General features: G+C 41.2%; 2 protein-coding genes across 2 annotated transcripts; both read right to left on the bottom strand.

Annotated features, from left to right (window-relative positions):
• Window positions 1–45: 45 nt before the first annotated feature.
• il17a/f3 (interleukin 17a/f3) lies at window positions 46–2,947 on the bottom strand. Its single transcript, XM_079888475.1, has 3 exons — window positions 1,533–2,947; window positions 593–807; window positions 46–417 (listed from the first exon to the last, which is right to left on the bottom strand). Exons 1-3 carry the CDS (start codon window positions 1,545–1,547, stop codon window positions 174–176), a joined length of 474 nt encoding a protein of 157 aa, XP_079744601.1. The 5' UTR covers window positions 1,548–2,947; the 3' UTR covers window positions 46–173.
• Window positions 2,948–10,228: 7,281 nt separating this feature from the next.
• mcm3 (minichromosome maintenance complex component 3) lies at window positions 10,229–17,317 on the bottom strand. The gene is made up of 17 exons (XM_079888423.1): window positions 17,137–17,317; window positions 16,841–16,953; window positions 16,393–16,601; window positions 16,173–16,303; window positions 15,576–15,814; window positions 15,356–15,464; window positions 15,046–15,199; window positions 13,909–14,040; window positions 13,585–13,793; window positions 13,143–13,317; window positions 12,777–12,900; window positions 12,049–12,199; window positions 11,801–11,941; window positions 11,511–11,623; window positions 11,162–11,247; window positions 10,797–10,881; window positions 10,229–10,621 (listed from the first exon to the last, which is right to left on the bottom strand). The coding sequence occupies exons 1-17, from the start codon at window positions 17,209–17,211 to the stop codon at window positions 10,423–10,425; spliced, it is 2,445 nt and encodes an 814-aa protein (XP_079744549.1). The 5' UTR covers window positions 17,212–17,317; the 3' UTR covers window positions 10,229–10,422.
• Between the last annotated feature and the right edge of the window lie 478 nt (window positions 17,318–17,795).

The following is a 17,795-nucleotide window of genomic DNA, read 5'->3' as shown; positions in this document are numbered from 1 at the left end:
TAATACTTGCACTGAAACAAACTATTACAAAGTGAAACTATCAAGAAATGTTACAATAATATTTTATTAATCGAGATTACAATAAATACAAAGCTTACAGCAGAGGTTTTCTGTACCTATAGGCAGATTAATACAACAATATAGCAGTACACAATTAAAAGTACAGTAAATAACTAATTCTGAGGCACAACAATGGGTAAAACGCATGTACAGCCTAGACTAATGCTGATAGTCTCCAGTTTAAGGGCGTATTGCGTGGCGCTTTTGCCCTTCACTCTCCTCAGAACATTGATCTGGTAGTAGATGGGTTTAGACTCCAGTCCCAAGTCTTCCTCACCATCTTCAGTTATACAGCCTTTTTTTTCACATTTTGCCTCAGAGATTTTCTGTGGGATTCGTGAATCGTCAAAGGAAGTTCTGAATTGGAAGAAGAAACATTTATAAAAATTCACAGAACAGCCTTTTGTGTAATCAGTCAATCACAATCTACCTTCAAGTGAAATTCCCCAAAACTACTTCAAATCATTGCAACCATTCACATAACTGAGATTAAAATGAACAACAGTAATGATTGATCAGATCAAAGACTCACTCATATGTCCATGGTGACAAAGATCTGCTTGGAGACAGAGAGGCACTCATTGAGGCGTTCGAAGATGAGTCCAGGAAGACCCACAGTCCTTTCTTTTTACATCCAGCACCTAAATGGTTTGATTTTCCTTTTCTTTTACGCTTTTTCTCAGAAGAATCGCATTCTACACCTAATATAAGGGCAAGCAGGAAAAGCAGCAGCACAGCTCTGAAAACCTGAGGAGATGGAGACAAAGAGTAGAGCACTGCCGCGTGTTTCTTGGACTTTCCGTTTTGATATTGTTCATTTTACCCAAAAAAGCATTCAGCCCTTAACTATATGTGAATCTTTAAGATCCATTTTTTAGACTAACCTTAAACATCTCATGTTATGAGACATGTACACACTCAAAAAACATTTATCGAGTAAAAAAAAAAAGAAAACTAGAGCTTAATAAAACATTTTGTATAAATCTTAATGGACCAAGGGAATGGACCATTTCAGTTTATGTGATTCGTATTCATAAATTAAAAAAAGAAAAGTAAATATGTTAAACTAAATGGTCCTTTCCCTTATTCCATTAAGATTTATACTCGTTTAAAATTCTTAATCCATAATATGAATAATATATAAGGATTATTAAATTCAATTTGAAGGAATTTTACTATACATTTGAAATTCGTTAAAGAAAAGGCTTAAAAATTGTATGTAGTTATTGAGTTGAATGTCAGTTAGAGCATCTTTATTTACATAAATGAAGCGGTGCATATCCTAAGAACTAAACAAAACTAATGAAATTTTCTCACAACAAAATGTTGTCCTGCAAATCAAATTTCCAGTAGATATAATATCTAGATTATACTCCTCCAAAATGAAAACAATCTCCTAAAACCGTTCTAGTCTCTGGTAAAAAGAAAGAAAGAAAGAATAATTAGAGTTAAATGAATTGGTGTTAACTCACCAATGAGAGCTGCATCTTCAGAATACAAACTGCACTGAATCTGCTTCTGTTTATATGGGCTGGTGAGAAAGAGACAGAAACTTCCCGATCTTGACGTAGACAGAGAGACAAATGCAGAGTAGACAGTCATCTTCAGATCACTGAACTCCCTGACACATAGACCAACCTGCAATGCATATCTTTTTGTGACATCAGTTCTTTTTTTCTAGAAGAATCTCAAAGTGATACATAATTTGATCAAAGGAAATCAAAAATTAGTCTGAATATATTATGAAACATTTGTCATTTATATTAAGTAACTACAATTTTCATCATGTAATTTGTAATCAGACCGACAGACACGGACACAACTCTCTGTGCCCTCCCACGCTCTCTTGTCTCACCTACATACACATCAGTAGACTTATGAATAACAAATTTGTATACCAGCAGTGCATTGAGATGCACTTTATATGGGTCAACAGCTTTGACAGGATATGTCGATAATGTTCTAAAAGACTGGCTTTTGCTGATCATATGTGATAATGTGAGACAAAGTGACCCATATATATATATATGAACTAATGCACTGCAAATACATGTTGATTGTGGCCATGCACATAAAAAACGTTTATAGCAAAACCTACGCTATGTGTGTCTTGACTGTCTATTGAGAGGCCTGGGAAAACTTCAGATTTTATCATTTAAATTAGCCATGTCTTTTGTTGCACAGAACAACTGTCACACCACTGTATGAACGAGGACACAGAGTAAAGGATAACAAAGGTTTATTTAGACACTGTATGCAGCTCCGGATAACTGGGAAGCACAAAGGGTCAAACTCAGGGAATATAACGTAGAACTAGAGTCTTTTAGAATGCATGAAACATAGGAAGTCACTCGGGGCGTGGAACTGGATAAATGAAGCTTAGCTGGTTGAGACAAACAGGACGGGTCTGGATCTTGAGGGATTCCAGGAGAACACCGGATACTGAGGCTGGCAGGGAACACACAGAGAGAGTAATGAGAGTCTTGAACTTGAGATATACTTGCAAATGTGGAGCATGGAGAATAGCGCTGAAGAGTCACGGGTGTCTGAAGACGAGACCGGACAGTGAGCTGTGGTGTGACTGGGGTTTATATCCAGAGTGAAGTGATGAGTTGCAGGTGCAGACAATCAGAATTCGGGTGAGTGAGATCGCGACCAGGTGTGTTGAGTTGACGCTGGCTGAGGTGTGCTGAGTGGATCCGTGACAGTACCCCCTCCTCCACGGCCAGCTCCTGAGGGCCGTATGCCCCGACGACGAGGGCGACCCCTAGGACGAGGGGCTGGACGATCCGGGTGTTCACGGTGAAAGTCCTGGAGGAGCGTGGGGTCTAAGATGTCGTCCCGGTGTACCCAACAGCGCTCCTCTGGTCCGAACCCCTCCCAGTCCACGAGATACTGCAGTTGGCCCCCCCGTCGTCGGGAATCTAGAATGGCGTGGACCTGATACACGGCTTCGTCAGTGGGGTCCACTGGAGGAGGAGGGGGTACCTCACCAGCGTCAGCTTCTGTGGAAGGGGAAGAGAGAGGTGCAATGTAAGGTTTCAGCAGTGATACGTGGAAAGTGGGTGCAATCCTGTAGTGACGGGGTAGTGCGAGTCGATACGTGACTTCATTGACCTGCCTCAGTATCGCAAACGGACCTATGAACCTGGGACTCAGCTTACGAGAGGGCAGCCGGAGGCGAATGTCCCGGGTGGAGAGCCACACCAGCTGGCCAGGAGTATAATGGGGTGTGGCTCTACGACGTGCGTCGGCCTGCTGTTGGAACCTCCGGACTGCCCCCTGAAGATGGACATGGGCTGAGTCCCAGACCCTCTCACTCTCGGTGAACCAGTGTTGGACCGCTGGAACGTCCGAAGGTTCACCTGTCCAAGGGAAAAGAGGTGGTTGATACCCTAGAACGCACTGGAACGGTGTCAATCCGGTGGATGTCTGGAGTAGGGAGTTCTGGGCATACTCTGCCCATGGGAGGTACTGGTTCCAGCGGTCCTGAGCTTCATGGCAGTAGGTCCTCAGGTACCTCCCGATCTCCTGGATTTTACGTTCTGCTTGGCCGTTAGACTGTGGATGGTACCCCGACGTCAAGCTGACCGATACCCCCAGAAGTTTGAAGAAGGATTTCCAGACTCTTGATATGAACTGTGGTCCCCGATCCGAGACAATATCCTCTGGTATACCGAAATGGCGGAAGATTTCGGAAAACAACATTTCTGCTGTCTTGAAGGCTGTGGGAAGACCAGATAGGGAAATCAATTTGCAGGACTTGGAAAATCTGTCCACGACCACTAGAATGCAGGTCTTGGAGTCGGATGATGGTAGATCGGTGACGAAATCCACGGCCAGATGGGACCAGGGTCGATTCGGAAGAGGCAGTGGCAGGAGCTTTCCTTCGGGTAGACGTCGGGGTACTTTGGCCATAGCACAAGCAGTGCATCCCTGCACGTATCGGGAGGTATCCTGAGCCATGCTGGGCCACCAGTACCGTTGTTGAAGGAGTGAGAGGGTCTGCTGGCTGCCTGGGTGTCCAGAGCCCGGAGAGGTGTGTACAGAGTCCATGAGGGGAAGACGGAGATTGGTGGGTACGAAAACCTTCCCCTCAGGACCTCCCGGCGGAGCAGGTTCGGCAAGGGTGGCGTCGGCTATGAGTTCGTCGATGTTCCACTGGATGGGGCTGACAATCATAGTTGGAGGGAGGATGGTTTCGTTGCTCTCTGTGGTGGATTCAGGCTGATATAAACGTGACAGGGCGTCTGCTTTGAGATTCTTGGAACCAGGGCGGTAAGTAACCGTGAAGTTAAAGCGTGTGAAGAAGAGAGCCCACCTAGCCTGGCGAGGATTTAATCTCTTGGCCTCCCGGAGATACTCAAGGTTGCGGTGATCTGTGATCACTTGGAACGGATGATTGGCTCCCTCCAACCAGTGTCTCCATTCCTCTAGCGCCAACTTAATAGCCAGGAGTTCTCGGTTACCGACATCGTAATTCTGCTCCGCCGGGGACATCTTACGTGAAAAGAAGGCGCATGGATGAAGTCGTGGAGGGGTCCCCTGCCGCTGGGATAGAACTGCTCCAACTCCGTTGGTGGAGGCGTCCACTTCCACTAGAAATGGTAGTTCTGGATCTGGAGGACTTAGCATAGGAGCAGAACAGAAGGCTTCTTTGAGGTTTACAAAGGCTTGACTCGCCTCTGTAGACCAGGTTAGCTGCTTGGTGCCCTTCTTCACCATGGATGTCACTGGAGCGCAGATTTTACTGTAGTCGCGGATGAACCGGCGATAGAAATTGGCAAAGCCGAGAAAGCGTTGCAGCTCTGTCAGGGTTTGAGGCTTAGGCCAGTTGATTACCGCCTCCACTTTACTTTGATCCATTGAGATGCCGTCTGGACGGATTACATACCCGAGGAAGTGCATGGATTCTCGATGGAATTCGCATTTTTCTAACTTCAGGTATAACTGGTACTCACGGAGGCGTCTTAGCACTTTCTTCACCTGAAGGATGTGTTCGTCGAGGTTGGAGGAGTAGATTAGGATGTCATCAATGTAGATGATCACAAACCGGTGGAGCATATCTCGGAAGATTTCATTCATGAAGCCCTGGAATATCGCTGGACTGTTGGACAGGCCAAAGGGCATAACCCGATATTCGTAGTGCCCCGCAGGAGTGATGAAGGCCGTTTTCCACTCGTCTCCTTCACGGATACGAACCAGGTTGTAAGCACTTCTCAAGTCGAGTTTGGTGAAGATTTTCGCTGAACGGAGTTGCTCCAGGGCTGAGGGCACCAAAGGTAACGGATATCTGTACTTGACTGTGGCTGCGTTAAGAATGCGATAATCAATACATGGACGGAGTCCTCCGTCTTTTTTCCCAACGAAGAAGAAGCTTGAAGCGGCAGGGGACGTGGATGGTCGAATGTATCCTTGGCGTAGAGCTTCCTCCACGTACTCCTCCATGGCCTTCTGCTCCGGGATGGACAATGGATAAATTTTCCCATGCGGTAGTGTGGCCCCAGGCAGCAGGTCGATTGCGCAGTCCCATGGCCGGTGAGGTGGAAGAATGGTGGCGAGTTGCTTACTAAACACGTCCTGGAACGCCCGGTATTCTGGAGGAATCTGAGGAGTTGTATCTGTGGCTGGACTCTCGATGGAGGTTGAACCCAGGATAGCAGGAGAAGTGACCAAGGACGGGGCGGTTGAGTTCTTCTTGATGGGACGTAAACAATGCGATTTGCAGTAATCACTCCATTGGCGTACCTCTCCAGATGTCCAGCAGATGTCAGGCGATTGCTGGTTAAGCCAAGGGCGTCCCAGGACGATATCAGATGTGGAGCCCTCCAGTACCAGTAATGAACATTTTTCCTGATGTAAGCATCCGATGGAAAGTTGTAACTCGGGGGTGCAGTGAAGAATATTTCTGTTACTGAGGGGTTTTCCCAGAATGGAGTGAATACTCAGTGGGCGACTCAAGCGACGACGGCGGGCTTGTAACCGGCTGAGCAGAGAGGCTGATATGAAATTCCCCGCAGCACCAGAGTCGATCAGAGCTTTCGCTGAAACAGAATGGTTTCGGTAGGTAAGTGACACTGGAGTTTGCTTCAGGTTTGATACAGGAAATGGTAGTTCAACTGTACTCACCGCCGAACGACTGGGACGAACGGGACATTCAGCGCGGTAATGTTCAGAATCCCCACAGTAGAAACACAGATTATTGGTACGACGTCGATTACGTTCTGTTGTGGTTAGACGTCCTGAGTCGATCTCCATTGGCTCTGGTACTGGAGGGTTTACGGGCTCGGAGAGGCGAGGAGTTCGTGCAGAGAAATTTTGAAAGCAAGCATTGCGGTGTTGAGCTATGAGTATGGAGCGTTGAATAAGTTTTTCTATCCCGATGGTGTCATCATAAATGGCCAGTTGTAAACAGATGTCAGAGTTGAGGCCTTGCCGATAGGCTGTCATCAAAGCGATTTCATTCCACCCACTGCTTGCAGTGATAGTTCGGAACTTCAGGGCGTAATCTGAAACAGAGGATTTGCCTTGCCGTAGGCGATACAACTGATCATGAACTGATATGGTATTGGATGCTTGAGAAAATACTATATTGAAATGATCAAGGAACTCGTTGAAAGACTGTAATGCCGGTGCATTGGAATCCCAGAGAGCTTGAGCCCAGTTCAACGCTCGACCTGTGAGTAGGGAAATTATGAAAGCAATTTTGGCTTTTTCAGAAATGAACTGAACAGCATTTACCTCCATATAAAGCTTGCACTGTAGCAGAAACCCTTTGCACTCTCCGTCGCCCGAATAATTAGCAGGTTTGGCCATGGGACTTACTGAGGCAGGTCGATAGTTCTGAAGAGTATGACTGAATTCCCTTAGCGTTTCTTGTAGTGTTGGTTGCGGGGTGACGGCTGCGTGCGCAGGGGTACTCTGAGAGGCTTCGGTGGGTGAAGTGGAGATTCCGGAAGCCGTGGGAGCCTGCATTGTGTGTGGTCCGGTCTTCTGTCACACCACTGTATGAACGAGGACACAGAGTAAAGGATAACAAAGGTTTATTTAGACACTGTATGCAGCTCCGGATAACTGGGAAGCACAAAGGGTCAAACTCAGGGAATATAACGTAGAACTAGAGTCTTTTAGAATGCATGAAACATAGGAAGTCACTCGGGGCGTGGAACTGGATAAATGAAGCTTAGCTGGTTGAGACAAACAGGACGGGTCTGGATCTTGAGGGATTCCAGGAGAACACCGGATACTGAGGCTGGCAGGGAACACACAGAGAGAGTAATGAGAGTCTTGAACTTGAGATATACTTGCAAATGTGGAGCATGGAGAATAGCGCTGAAGAGTCACGGGTGTCTGAAGACGAGACCGGACAGTGAGCTGTGGTGTGACTGGGGTTTATATCCAGAGTGAAGTGATGAGTTGCAGGTGCAGACAATCAGAATTCGGGTGAGTGAGATCGCGACCAGGTGTGTTGAGTTGACGCTGGCTGAGGTGTGCTGAGTGGATCCGTGACAACAACATCTTGCATCTAAAACCTGACAAGAACTTTACTGTGTTTTAGGGTGAGCCTGAGTTAGGGTTAGGGTTTCACCAAGTACAACATGTTCCTGGATCGACATCTTTGTTGATCCTTGAACAGCGTTCCACATAACCAATCAGATTTGAGGGACACGTTTACAGTTTGTCAAGTTTAGGCTTACAACAAGGGTTAGGTGCTTCTACATCAGTTATTCACCCATCATTTCCCTAAGATTTTAGGGATAAGTTATGGGTGGGGTTCGGATTAGGGGTAGGGATAGGACTACACTTTCAAGACAGGAATGTTGTTCCAGGATCCACCAAATATGTTGACCCAGGAATATGTCTTTCATGGCAAAACACATCGACTTCATCCACCGTTAATACATTAACACCTTACAATAATGTTCAATTTGTTAACTTTAATTAGAGGTATAGTTCATTATATCTTCTTTTGTGTCATAAAGCAATTCATACAGGTTTAAAGCAACTCAAGGGTGAGCAATTTTCATCTTAATAACATGAATTAACAATGTACATCATTTATAAATGCATTAATCTTGGTTAATGTTAATTTATAAATGCACTTGATTGGTGTCAGTAAAACAAGTTATTCAGCAAGGACATTAAATTGATCAAAAGTGACAGAGAAGACATTTAAAATGTTTCAAAATAATTCTGTTTCAAATAAATGCTGTTCTTTTAACTTTCTGTTCATCAAAGAATCCTGAAAAAAAAATCTATCAGTTTCCACAAAAAATATTAAGCAGCACAGCTGTTTTCAAAATTGATAAGAAATGTTTCTTCAGCTCCAAATCATATTAGAATGATTTCTGAAGGATCATGTGACACTGAAAACGAGTAATGATGCTGGAAATTCAGCCTTGCCATCACAGGAATAAAGTACATTTTAAAATAGTTATTTTAATTTCTAACAATATTTCACAATATTACGTTTTTTACTGTGTTTTTGGTCAAATAAATAAAGCATGCTCATAAGAGACTTATTTCTAAAACAAATAAATGCCAACTTCGAACTTCTGATCTGTCATATAGGCACAGAAATAAACACGAACCAGTATTAATTAGTGCTGTGAAAGTATGGTTACTTTGTTAGCTATTTCATTACCTAACATTAAGAGCACTTGATGTAAGGGCTCTCTTTGGAAAACCAGTGTAAAATTGCCCCAGGTACACCAACTGACACTCGCAATGCTCTTGCACTCTCCAACTAATTTCAATTTAGGTCACAGAAGTGCTGACTTCTTGAAACACAGAAGTGCTGGTTCTTGAAACAGTACGTTCCAGAAGACAACACTAGCATGACCACAAGCATATGATAACATCTCCTGAGTCATTCGAAGAAATGAAATTACGAGCAGATGAGAACAACAACAATGGAATGTTTAAAGTTGTATGGCATAAGAACAAGTGCATAAGTGCAAGTGCAAAATAAAGCGTTACCGAAAATGAATTTATGACAAGTGCATGCATAAATTCATTTTCGGTAACGCTTTATTTTACAGTGTCCTTGTAACATTTGTTACATGTACTTGCCATAGCAATAACAGTAAATAATGCATAATTACATGCAATGTAGTTGTACATGTAGTTAATTATTATTACTCAGTACTTAAATATATAATTACACTGTTACAATGACACCTTAAAATAAAGTGTAACCTCATTTTCTTACCCTCATTTCAAACCTTCATCTTTTTGTCCATATAATGGAAGTCAATGGGATTTGGTTTTAAATGTTCTTCAAAATATTTGATTTGTGTTCCGAATGAGAAGGTAAGTCATACAGGTTTGGAACGATCTGAGGGAGAGTAAATGATGAGCGAATTTTCATTTTTGAGTGGTTTATGCCTTTACAGTAGATCAGGAAACCATAATTCTGTTTACACTGTAATGAGAACATATTTTACTGCAACCATTGCTCGGGTTTCTCCAGCTCCCATGCAAAAAAAAAAGTCAAGATCACCAGTTTTGAGGAACTGGGAAGCTGGACAGCAATAAGATGCATTTCTGCATGCTCAAGTAGAAAGGTTTATAAATGAGGAGCTGCACTTTGCATTTAAATCATCATTTGCTCTACATCTATGAGACAATCCAGTCATAATGGTACAGACACTGAAAGGGCAATGTGGCAAACAGAAGCTATAATGACTTGGAATGTCTGAAGCATGACTAGCTTGAGGTTATGTGGCTTTCTGGTGTTACGCAAAAGAGCAGAGATTCATGAAATGCTAGATCTGGATCTGTAGTCTATTTGTACGTTAAGTATATTGTAGAAAAATACAGTCAACGAGAAAACAAAAGTGAGATATTCGTTTTTGTTTTTTGCTTTTTATTGACGGAGGCAATAGACAGAAGGCAAATATTGAGATGGGAAGGGGGAATGGGTTCGAGATATGGTAAAGACTGGATTGAAAACTGCATCTCCAGCTTGTGTATTGTGTTTTTTTTTTTTGTTTTTTTTTTTTCACATTTTCAGTGATGTCAAATTTATCTTTTTAACAATAAATCATTATTTACAAGTTGTCACAAAAAAGCAGGTCCAAGCTAAACCAACAGAGAAAACACATTTCTGTAGAACATTAACCAAGTCTAAAAACGGTGATAAACATGAAACAAATGTGTTAAAAAAAAGTCTTGGCAAGAATAAAATAGAGTTGTTTTTTAAATGCATATGTACGCATGAACAAGCAAGGGAAAATTTACAATATGATGTTTGAGATACTATTTTTTTGTTTAAATGCATGTATGCATGTACAAGAATTAGAGAATGAACATTGCACACATATTGCAAATCTTCTGAAACAGATTCACCGGAAAACACATTTATATAAGGAAGATGATGTCATCAGCCACCATAACCTGGTTGTCGTCCTGCATGCGGGCGAGAGCGGCACGGACCTCGGTTTCATTAAACGGTGATGGGCAGCTCTTGTTGATGCTCTCCATTAGAGCGATCATGCCCACTGACTGAGCATGGGCAGAGCGGAACACCTCCAGCAATGCGGTTTTGAACTCCTTCAACCTACAGCAAACACACACACACATTGTTCATCAGACAAACGGCATCAGCGGACCTGCCAGCGATAGTTTCTGTTTAGAACTCAGTCAGAAACAATACTTCAAAAAGAACGAGTCAGCACTTTGAAAACGCTGAGTGTGATACAGAAAATTTCAGCAGACAAATCCTGAACGCCTACCTGTCATCAGACAACTCCGTGTGACCATTTTGATCAGGTGTGTCCATTGGCTCCTCACCCTGCCTGGCAGGAGCTGGGGACTGAACTGAGGGGGGAAAAAATATTATTAATCATTTGTGCATTTTATATGCAGAAATCTTAATATTTAACTTAAAAATATTTTTAAAGCTTCTTTAAATTTTAAAGAAATAATGAAATGGTATAATAAAAAAAAAAGATCTATGATTAATTTATCCCAATTTAACTTATATTTTAAAATATTTCAAATATATTTATTTTTTTAATAACGTGAGATATTTATTTTAGGATTAATTTAACTTATTTATTATAATATGTATAAAATGCCTGTTGTTGGTTTTTCTTACTTTGTGGAATGTCAGTCTCAGTATCAAAGTCATAAGGGTCATATGACTCACTGCCCTGAGATGTTCTGCGCTCAGAATGGCGCCTCCTACAGGACAAAAAAAGGGTTAGGGTTAGAAATTGTTACAAAACACTGTAAACTAACATTTTATAAAGGAATCATTACACCTGATGATTTTAATAATGAATACACAGCTGTTTTGGAGTCAGTACGATTTTTTTTAAAGAAATCAAGTGGCAGTAAAGACATTTATAATGTAACATAAAAAAAACTTAACAACCCCAGTCTATTTATAGCTTGGAAAATTCATAAAAATCGACTTTGTCATGCTATTGTGAATAACACTAGACCTTTTTCTCTGTGGTCGAGGTGTTTCTTGTGCTTCATTCTCATCTTCCTCCTCATCCTCTGAGTCTGCGTCCTGCCCCCCATTTCTAGAGCGTTTACGTTCCTTCTCCAAAACCTGAGGAATGGGAAATGAGGGCAAAAGATATTCATTTAATTGATAAGAAATTTCTAATGGATTCAAATCAGCCACTGATGGAAGTACTATAATAAAAAGTAAAAACTCATATCTTAAAACACCAATGTAAACAAACAAATGTGACTAATGAGCTATAAGCTATATTAACAAACACACCTTCTTGAAATAGGCGAACTGCACAAGCTCCACAGCAATTTCTGCGTCCAAAAGTTCCACAACTTTGCTCATGCGAGCTTTGGCGTGAGCTGTAGAAAGACGGATCAATGTCTCCAGGGTTCTAGCGGTGACCGGTGACGTCTGAGGGACAAAACACAGCATCGATTCTTCAAATGAGTTATCTTACAGCATAAGAACTTCATTTACTAATAGCAAAAAGACTAGTTTGAAAATGTGTCTGTATTTACCCGTGCAATGTCAGAGCCGAGCTGCTCCTGGTTGCGCAGTCTCGAGTACTCCTCTGCAATGTGATTGGCTGCATCTTGAGTCAGAACAGGAGAAAGAGCCTTGGCAACGTGGATGTACTTCCTCATGAACGCTTTACTCACCACTCTGTCCCTGAAAAACACAATAAACATTTAGCTGTATAATAATGGGGTGTTCATATTTAACAGATTGTGTAAGAAAAGATTCTTTTGAGCTTTCTATTCATCCAAAAAGTATGAAAAAAATGTATCACAGTTTCCACAAAAATATTTAGCAACACAACAGTGGGGAAAAAAACAGGAATGTTTCTTGAGCATAAAATCAGCATATTAGAATTTCTGCAGGATCATGTGACACTGAAGACTGGAGTAATGATGTTGAAATCATTAAATAAATAGTATTATAAAATAAAAATGTATTTAAATTGTAATAATATTCCACAACATTACTGTTTTTGCTGTATTTATGATCAAATAAATAAGAGACTTCTTTCAAAAACATTTTAAAAATCGTACCAACCCTACACTTTTGAACGGTAGGGTAAAAGTATCTTAGAAAAGCAAAACATGGCAACCTAATTCAAATATCGAATCATTATTGAAGGCACATGGTAATATTATAAAGCAGACATAATCTGAGCTGAATTAGCATTGGTGATTTGCATTAGAGAAAAAAAACAGAAGGTAAAAAAAAAAAAAGCACTTCATACTTTTTTTTGCTGCCATGGAGAAGTGGATTGTGTTTCTCATACACTTGTAGCTCCTCTTCTTCCTCCTGAACTACATTAGGGTCTTCAGTGGCCAATGCATCAATCGCACCACCAAGAGCTAAAGCTGAAACACACAAACGCACGCGAGTTAAACACGACAACTCAATACTTTCAACATGATTCTTTCCTAATACAGAATATATCACGTTTTATTCCACAGACAAATCTGAAGTGTGAAGCTTTTGATGTTAAAATACTTCCTCCTATTCCATTTTTATCTAACTCTTTTTGGTGTTAGTGACACACACAGAAGTGACACACTTAACACGAAATATATAGTATAAAATGCTATCTATCAGCTTGTACCTGCTCCTTCCTGCTCATGGGGATCCCTGTAGCGGTGAATGCGCAAGACGTGGTCGGACACCTCACGGTCCTGCTCTGGGTCCATCTGATCCAGCATGATGAAGAGCAAATCGAAACGAGACAGCAGCGAGTCCTGCAGGCCGATGTTCTCCATGGGGGTCTTATACTGATTATACTGCAGATGAAGAGAGACAAAATCATAAACATGAAATGCTAGGAAAAATAAACACGGCTAAAGTGTCGGCCCAGATCCGGCCCACATCTGGTACGTGTGGAATCCAAGTGTACCAGATGTGGGCCGGATCTGTGCCAACACTGTGTTGCTGCCTGGGTGATTTCTTGAGCTACACTGTATATTTATCAAGAATAATATTATGAAATGATGCACAGATACGGATTACTCACAGATTCAGATTTTACGAACACCAACTGAAGCACTTACTCGGCCATAGACGGGGTTGGCAGCTGCCAGGACGCTGCAGCGGGCATTGAGTCGAGCATGGATGCCGGCCTTGGCGATGGTGACGCGGCCCTGTTCCATGACCTCATGGATAGCAGTCCGATCCATATCTGACATTTTATCAAACTCATCAATGCAGACCACCCCGCGATCCCCCAAAACCATGGCACCAGCCTCGAGACGACGCTCACCTGAGGGACAGACACAACTTAATATTAAAAGAACAAACAAAACTCTGAAATGGGCAAACTTGTTATTAATGAACCTATGGTTTCTTGGCTTGATGGTGTGTGTGAAACGCAGTACCTGTCTCTTGGTCAGTGGTGACGGCTGCAGTCAGACCTACACCTGATGAGCCTCGGCCTGTGGTGGCAATGGCACGAGGCGCAGTGTGCAGAACGTACCGGAGCAGCTGAGACTTGGCCACTGACGGGTCACCTAAGAAATAGAGAGATTTATGCAGAATTGAAACACATCGTATGCGTTCATTTACTAAGTATTTTGGCTAAATTGATTATGTTTGAGGCTGCCAATAAGAGTATAATCCTCTTGATTTTTTTTTCAATAAATGCATTTTTAAAATCCATTCTGCAGGTTTTTCCGCAAAATCAGTTCAGATATAATTTTTTTTAAAAAAATGAAATCCAGGAAACTGATAAATGGCGGCATCTGGTGGATCTGTAAAAAACAGCACCCAAAACCAGCATTGAAGAACTGCAAGTTCAACAGAAAACAGGTCAAATCAAAGCATTTTTACTGGCCTTTTTAAAATTGACTGGCCTTTTAAAAATCGAAACGTTTTAGAAAGTTCAGGTTACAAAGTTGCTTTGTAACCTGAACCTATTACATATCATATATGTATTGTTACATATAATAATGTTTAAAAGACATTAAAAATATCAATTGTTCTCTACAGAAAAGATTAAAAAAAATTCTATGCTATGGGAATCAAAAAATTTCATAGAAAAATGGGGTTTAAAAAACGCAATTTAATAATAATAATAAATGTTGTTAATATTCTATAAAATAGTATAATTAATATTATTATTATAATAAATATAAATAATATTATAATATTTATAATAATAATTACAATGACATTGTTGTCTTTATTTTATCATGCTTATTATTTCTCCCATCAGAATATGAATGGGTCTTATAGGAAGGGGGAACTCACAAGTTTGGGGCAAAAAGTTTGAAACGCTTGGTCTATTATCCTCCATATGTTTTCAACTTAAAATTATTACATATCATATTTGTATTGTTACTTATAAAGTTTATATGATATAAAAAATTTATATCAATAGATGTCTACAGAAAATGGCCAAAAAAAAAGCAGATTTCATCTGAGTCTACTTGCGATTTATATAGTTACAAAAAAGTAGTTCTCGATTTATATACAAAATTTGCTCATTATCTGTGCAAATCTAAGCAGGCCAATACCTATGAGAAGTAAGTTGATGTCTCCTCTAATGCGAGAGCCGTTCTCCAAAACCTTCTCCACCCCTCCTAGAAGCATACACAGGATGGCCTTCTTTATGTACTCATGACCATGAATACTGGGGGCCAGTGACCGAGCCAACTGATCAAACAAGTTCTAAAGGAGAAGAAAGACGAATAAGGCATTCATATTAGGAGAACATACAATAAGTTCATACAGTTCACTTCACAAAAATGTGTCCATAACTTGAATGCAATCCAACTAGTTAAATTCAGCTGAAACTTCCATTCAGAAACACTTCCATCCTCTTACCTTTGAGCGAGATCTGCAGAAGCTCTTGATCTTGGCTACATCATCTGCAGAGAAGTAGTGATCGACTTCTTTGCTCATCTGTTTGACGTGAGAGGCGATCATGATGGTCCTGAACAAACACACACGGGGAACAAGATATATTAAGGCTTTGACATAAATAGTATTATTAATAATAGTAATGCTATAAAAATATTCCAAAACAATTGAACCGCAGCTGTACCTGAAGGTGCCCGAGGTGAAGCCGCCCTTCTTGCCGGGCAGGCAGCGGTAGGTCCCGATCACCTGAGCGCGGTCCCCTGGCTTTACACAGTCCACCAGGTCATTGTCCAGGATGATGTCCACAGAGCGGGGCAGCTGACCGGCAGGGGCTTTCTCTGGCATCTCCTGCACTGTGATGGTCTGATGGTCCTTATAGATAGACAGACCGAACTCAGTCTCCAGTGGATTGTTCTCCTCGTCCTGAATGGATCAAATATAGACAAAGAGCATTCATAATAATAATTATTACTGTTGCTGTTGTTATTAAAACAATTTGACACTGAGAGAAATAGTAAGTGTGGTATTAACAATTTCAAATTATTTTAGTATTAATAATAATATTAATAATTACTATTGTTATTACTATGTAATAATACTACAATAATTTATAATATCATACTATTTCTCTCACAGAATATAAACGGATCTTATAGTAATAAACAGCTGCATATTTCAGGAAGGGGGTCCCTTCGCAAGGTGATTCTCAATCATATTCTGGTCTCAATATCTTTGCACAATTCCACTATTCTAAGTTGTGAGTTGGGACAAATCATAGTACCTTGGTGGGGTAAATGGCACTTGAAGGGAAGGCTTCCAGAGAGGTCATGTCTGTGTATTTGCGCTCCATAGTCTTCTTAGTGGCTGGGCAGTAGTGCACACTGCGTACTACTTTGGGACGCACCAAAGAGCCTGTGAATACAGACAATCTGATCAATTCACTATCCACGACATGCAAAATATCAAATCTTTAAAACGCACATAAAAAGGCTTGGACTTACATTTAGTGACAATGCCCTCCAAACACACCATGCTACCCAGCAGACGAGAGGTCAAGGTTCGAGGGGAGACGTGTTTGCTCCCGAAGCTGCCCTCCAGACCTACGAAGAACTCTTCGTGTTGCTTGGCGTAAGTGGCATCTATTGAAGCCACCAGATCTTTCAGGGCACGCTGGAATGCAACGAGCTCTTCAAAAGCATTGTTCAGCAACCTGAGGAGGACCAGAGATTGTTCATTTCAATTAAAACACTGTCACACTTTACATTATAATGTTAAACTGTATTTTCAGTGCAATTTAATATGGAATACATATATTTATAGTTAACATGCATGATAAAACTGTATATTTATATATACTGTAATGTAGGCCTAGTTCAATTATGCATGTGTACACTGTAAAGTGTAAGTAAGGGAGAAGGATATTTAAAAAAAAAAAAAGGTTAAACACACTTGGCTGCTCGCTTTTCGTTGCGGCGGCGCAGGTCGTTGAGGTTCACAATGAGCCTGGATTTGTTTTCGCTGATCATCTGTCGTACTTTGCTCTGATAGATGCCCTGGTCTTGCTGAAAAAGGTAAAAGCCCAAGAGAACGTTGTCAACAAACAAAACGTGAGCAAAAATACCCACGAAAAAAAGTTTAAAGTAAGTTACATTATGGTTTATGAGAGTGGGCCTTTGTTCCTATAAGACACATTAACCTCAATAGTATAACATGTAATAAGTACATAATACATGCGTTATGCTTACATCATCGTCAAGAAAATCCAGATAATCCCTTTGCGCCTCTCTCAGTTCCTGGTCGTCCAAAACTTCAGCAGCCATTTTTGTATATAGCTTCTAAAAATGTTAAGAAATACTCAGTGCAGAACACCTCGTGTCGATCGCAGCACTGTTGTGTGTCTTTTCGCGCCAACAGGCTTCTCTCGCTGTGGAATCCGACCGCTGATTGGTCAACACACCCGTGACTTATTACCATATTCTGTCTTTTGGGTTGCGGCGTCCAATCAAATCCATAGCGTGAAGATTCGCCCGGCCCTGTTGAGTGTTTCGCGCGAAAAGAGAACCGGTCCTGCGCATGCGTTCACAACTTCAGATGCAGCGTATGCGGTGGAGCTGTTGTGGCAAATAATGGTCGTTGAAGACCAAAAACATGAGTACATGCTGTTTGCTCCTTTATCTTGTGCACATTTTAAGTCACTGTTGCCACTCAGACAGTCTGTATATCAAATTGTACTATTTATTCAACATCATATCAAAGCATTTTACTTCCCTGCCACAAAAAGTCACAAAATGATGTTATACACAGTACAAAGTACATAGTGTAAAATACACATTCGTTTTATACACGAAAATCACTCTTTTCTTACTATTGGGCTCCGTATTGGATCAAATTCTCAGGTTGTCTT

This window comes from Squalius cephalus (genome assembly GCF_949319135.1).
Source record: "Squalius cephalus genome assembly, chromosome: 12".
Lineage (NCBI taxonomy): Eukaryota > Metazoa > Chordata > Actinopteri > Cypriniformes > Leuciscidae > Squalius > Squalius cephalus.
This window is presented reverse-complemented; position numbering and strand designations above follow the sequence as displayed.

Bases quoted from the DNA above. Each gene is read 5' to 3' on its own strand.
- il17a/f3 (XM_079888475.1), bottom strand. The intron at 418-592 runs GTGAGTCTTTGA...CTTCCAATTCAG, and splicing joins TTGTCACCATGGACATATGA to AACTTCCTTTGACGATTCAC.
- mcm3 (XM_079888423.1), bottom strand. From the start codon at position 17,211: ATGGCTGCTGAAGTTTTGGACGACCAGGAACTGAGAGAGGCGCAAAGG. The intron at 15,465-15,575 runs GTACAGCTGCGG...GTGTTTGTTCAG, and splicing joins TTCACCTCGGGCACCTTCAG to GACCATCATGATCGCCTCTC. The intron at 12,200-12,776 runs GTATGAAGTGCT...TGTGTTTTTCAG, and splicing joins CTCCATGGCAGCAAAAAAAA to GGACAGAGTGGTGAGTAAAG.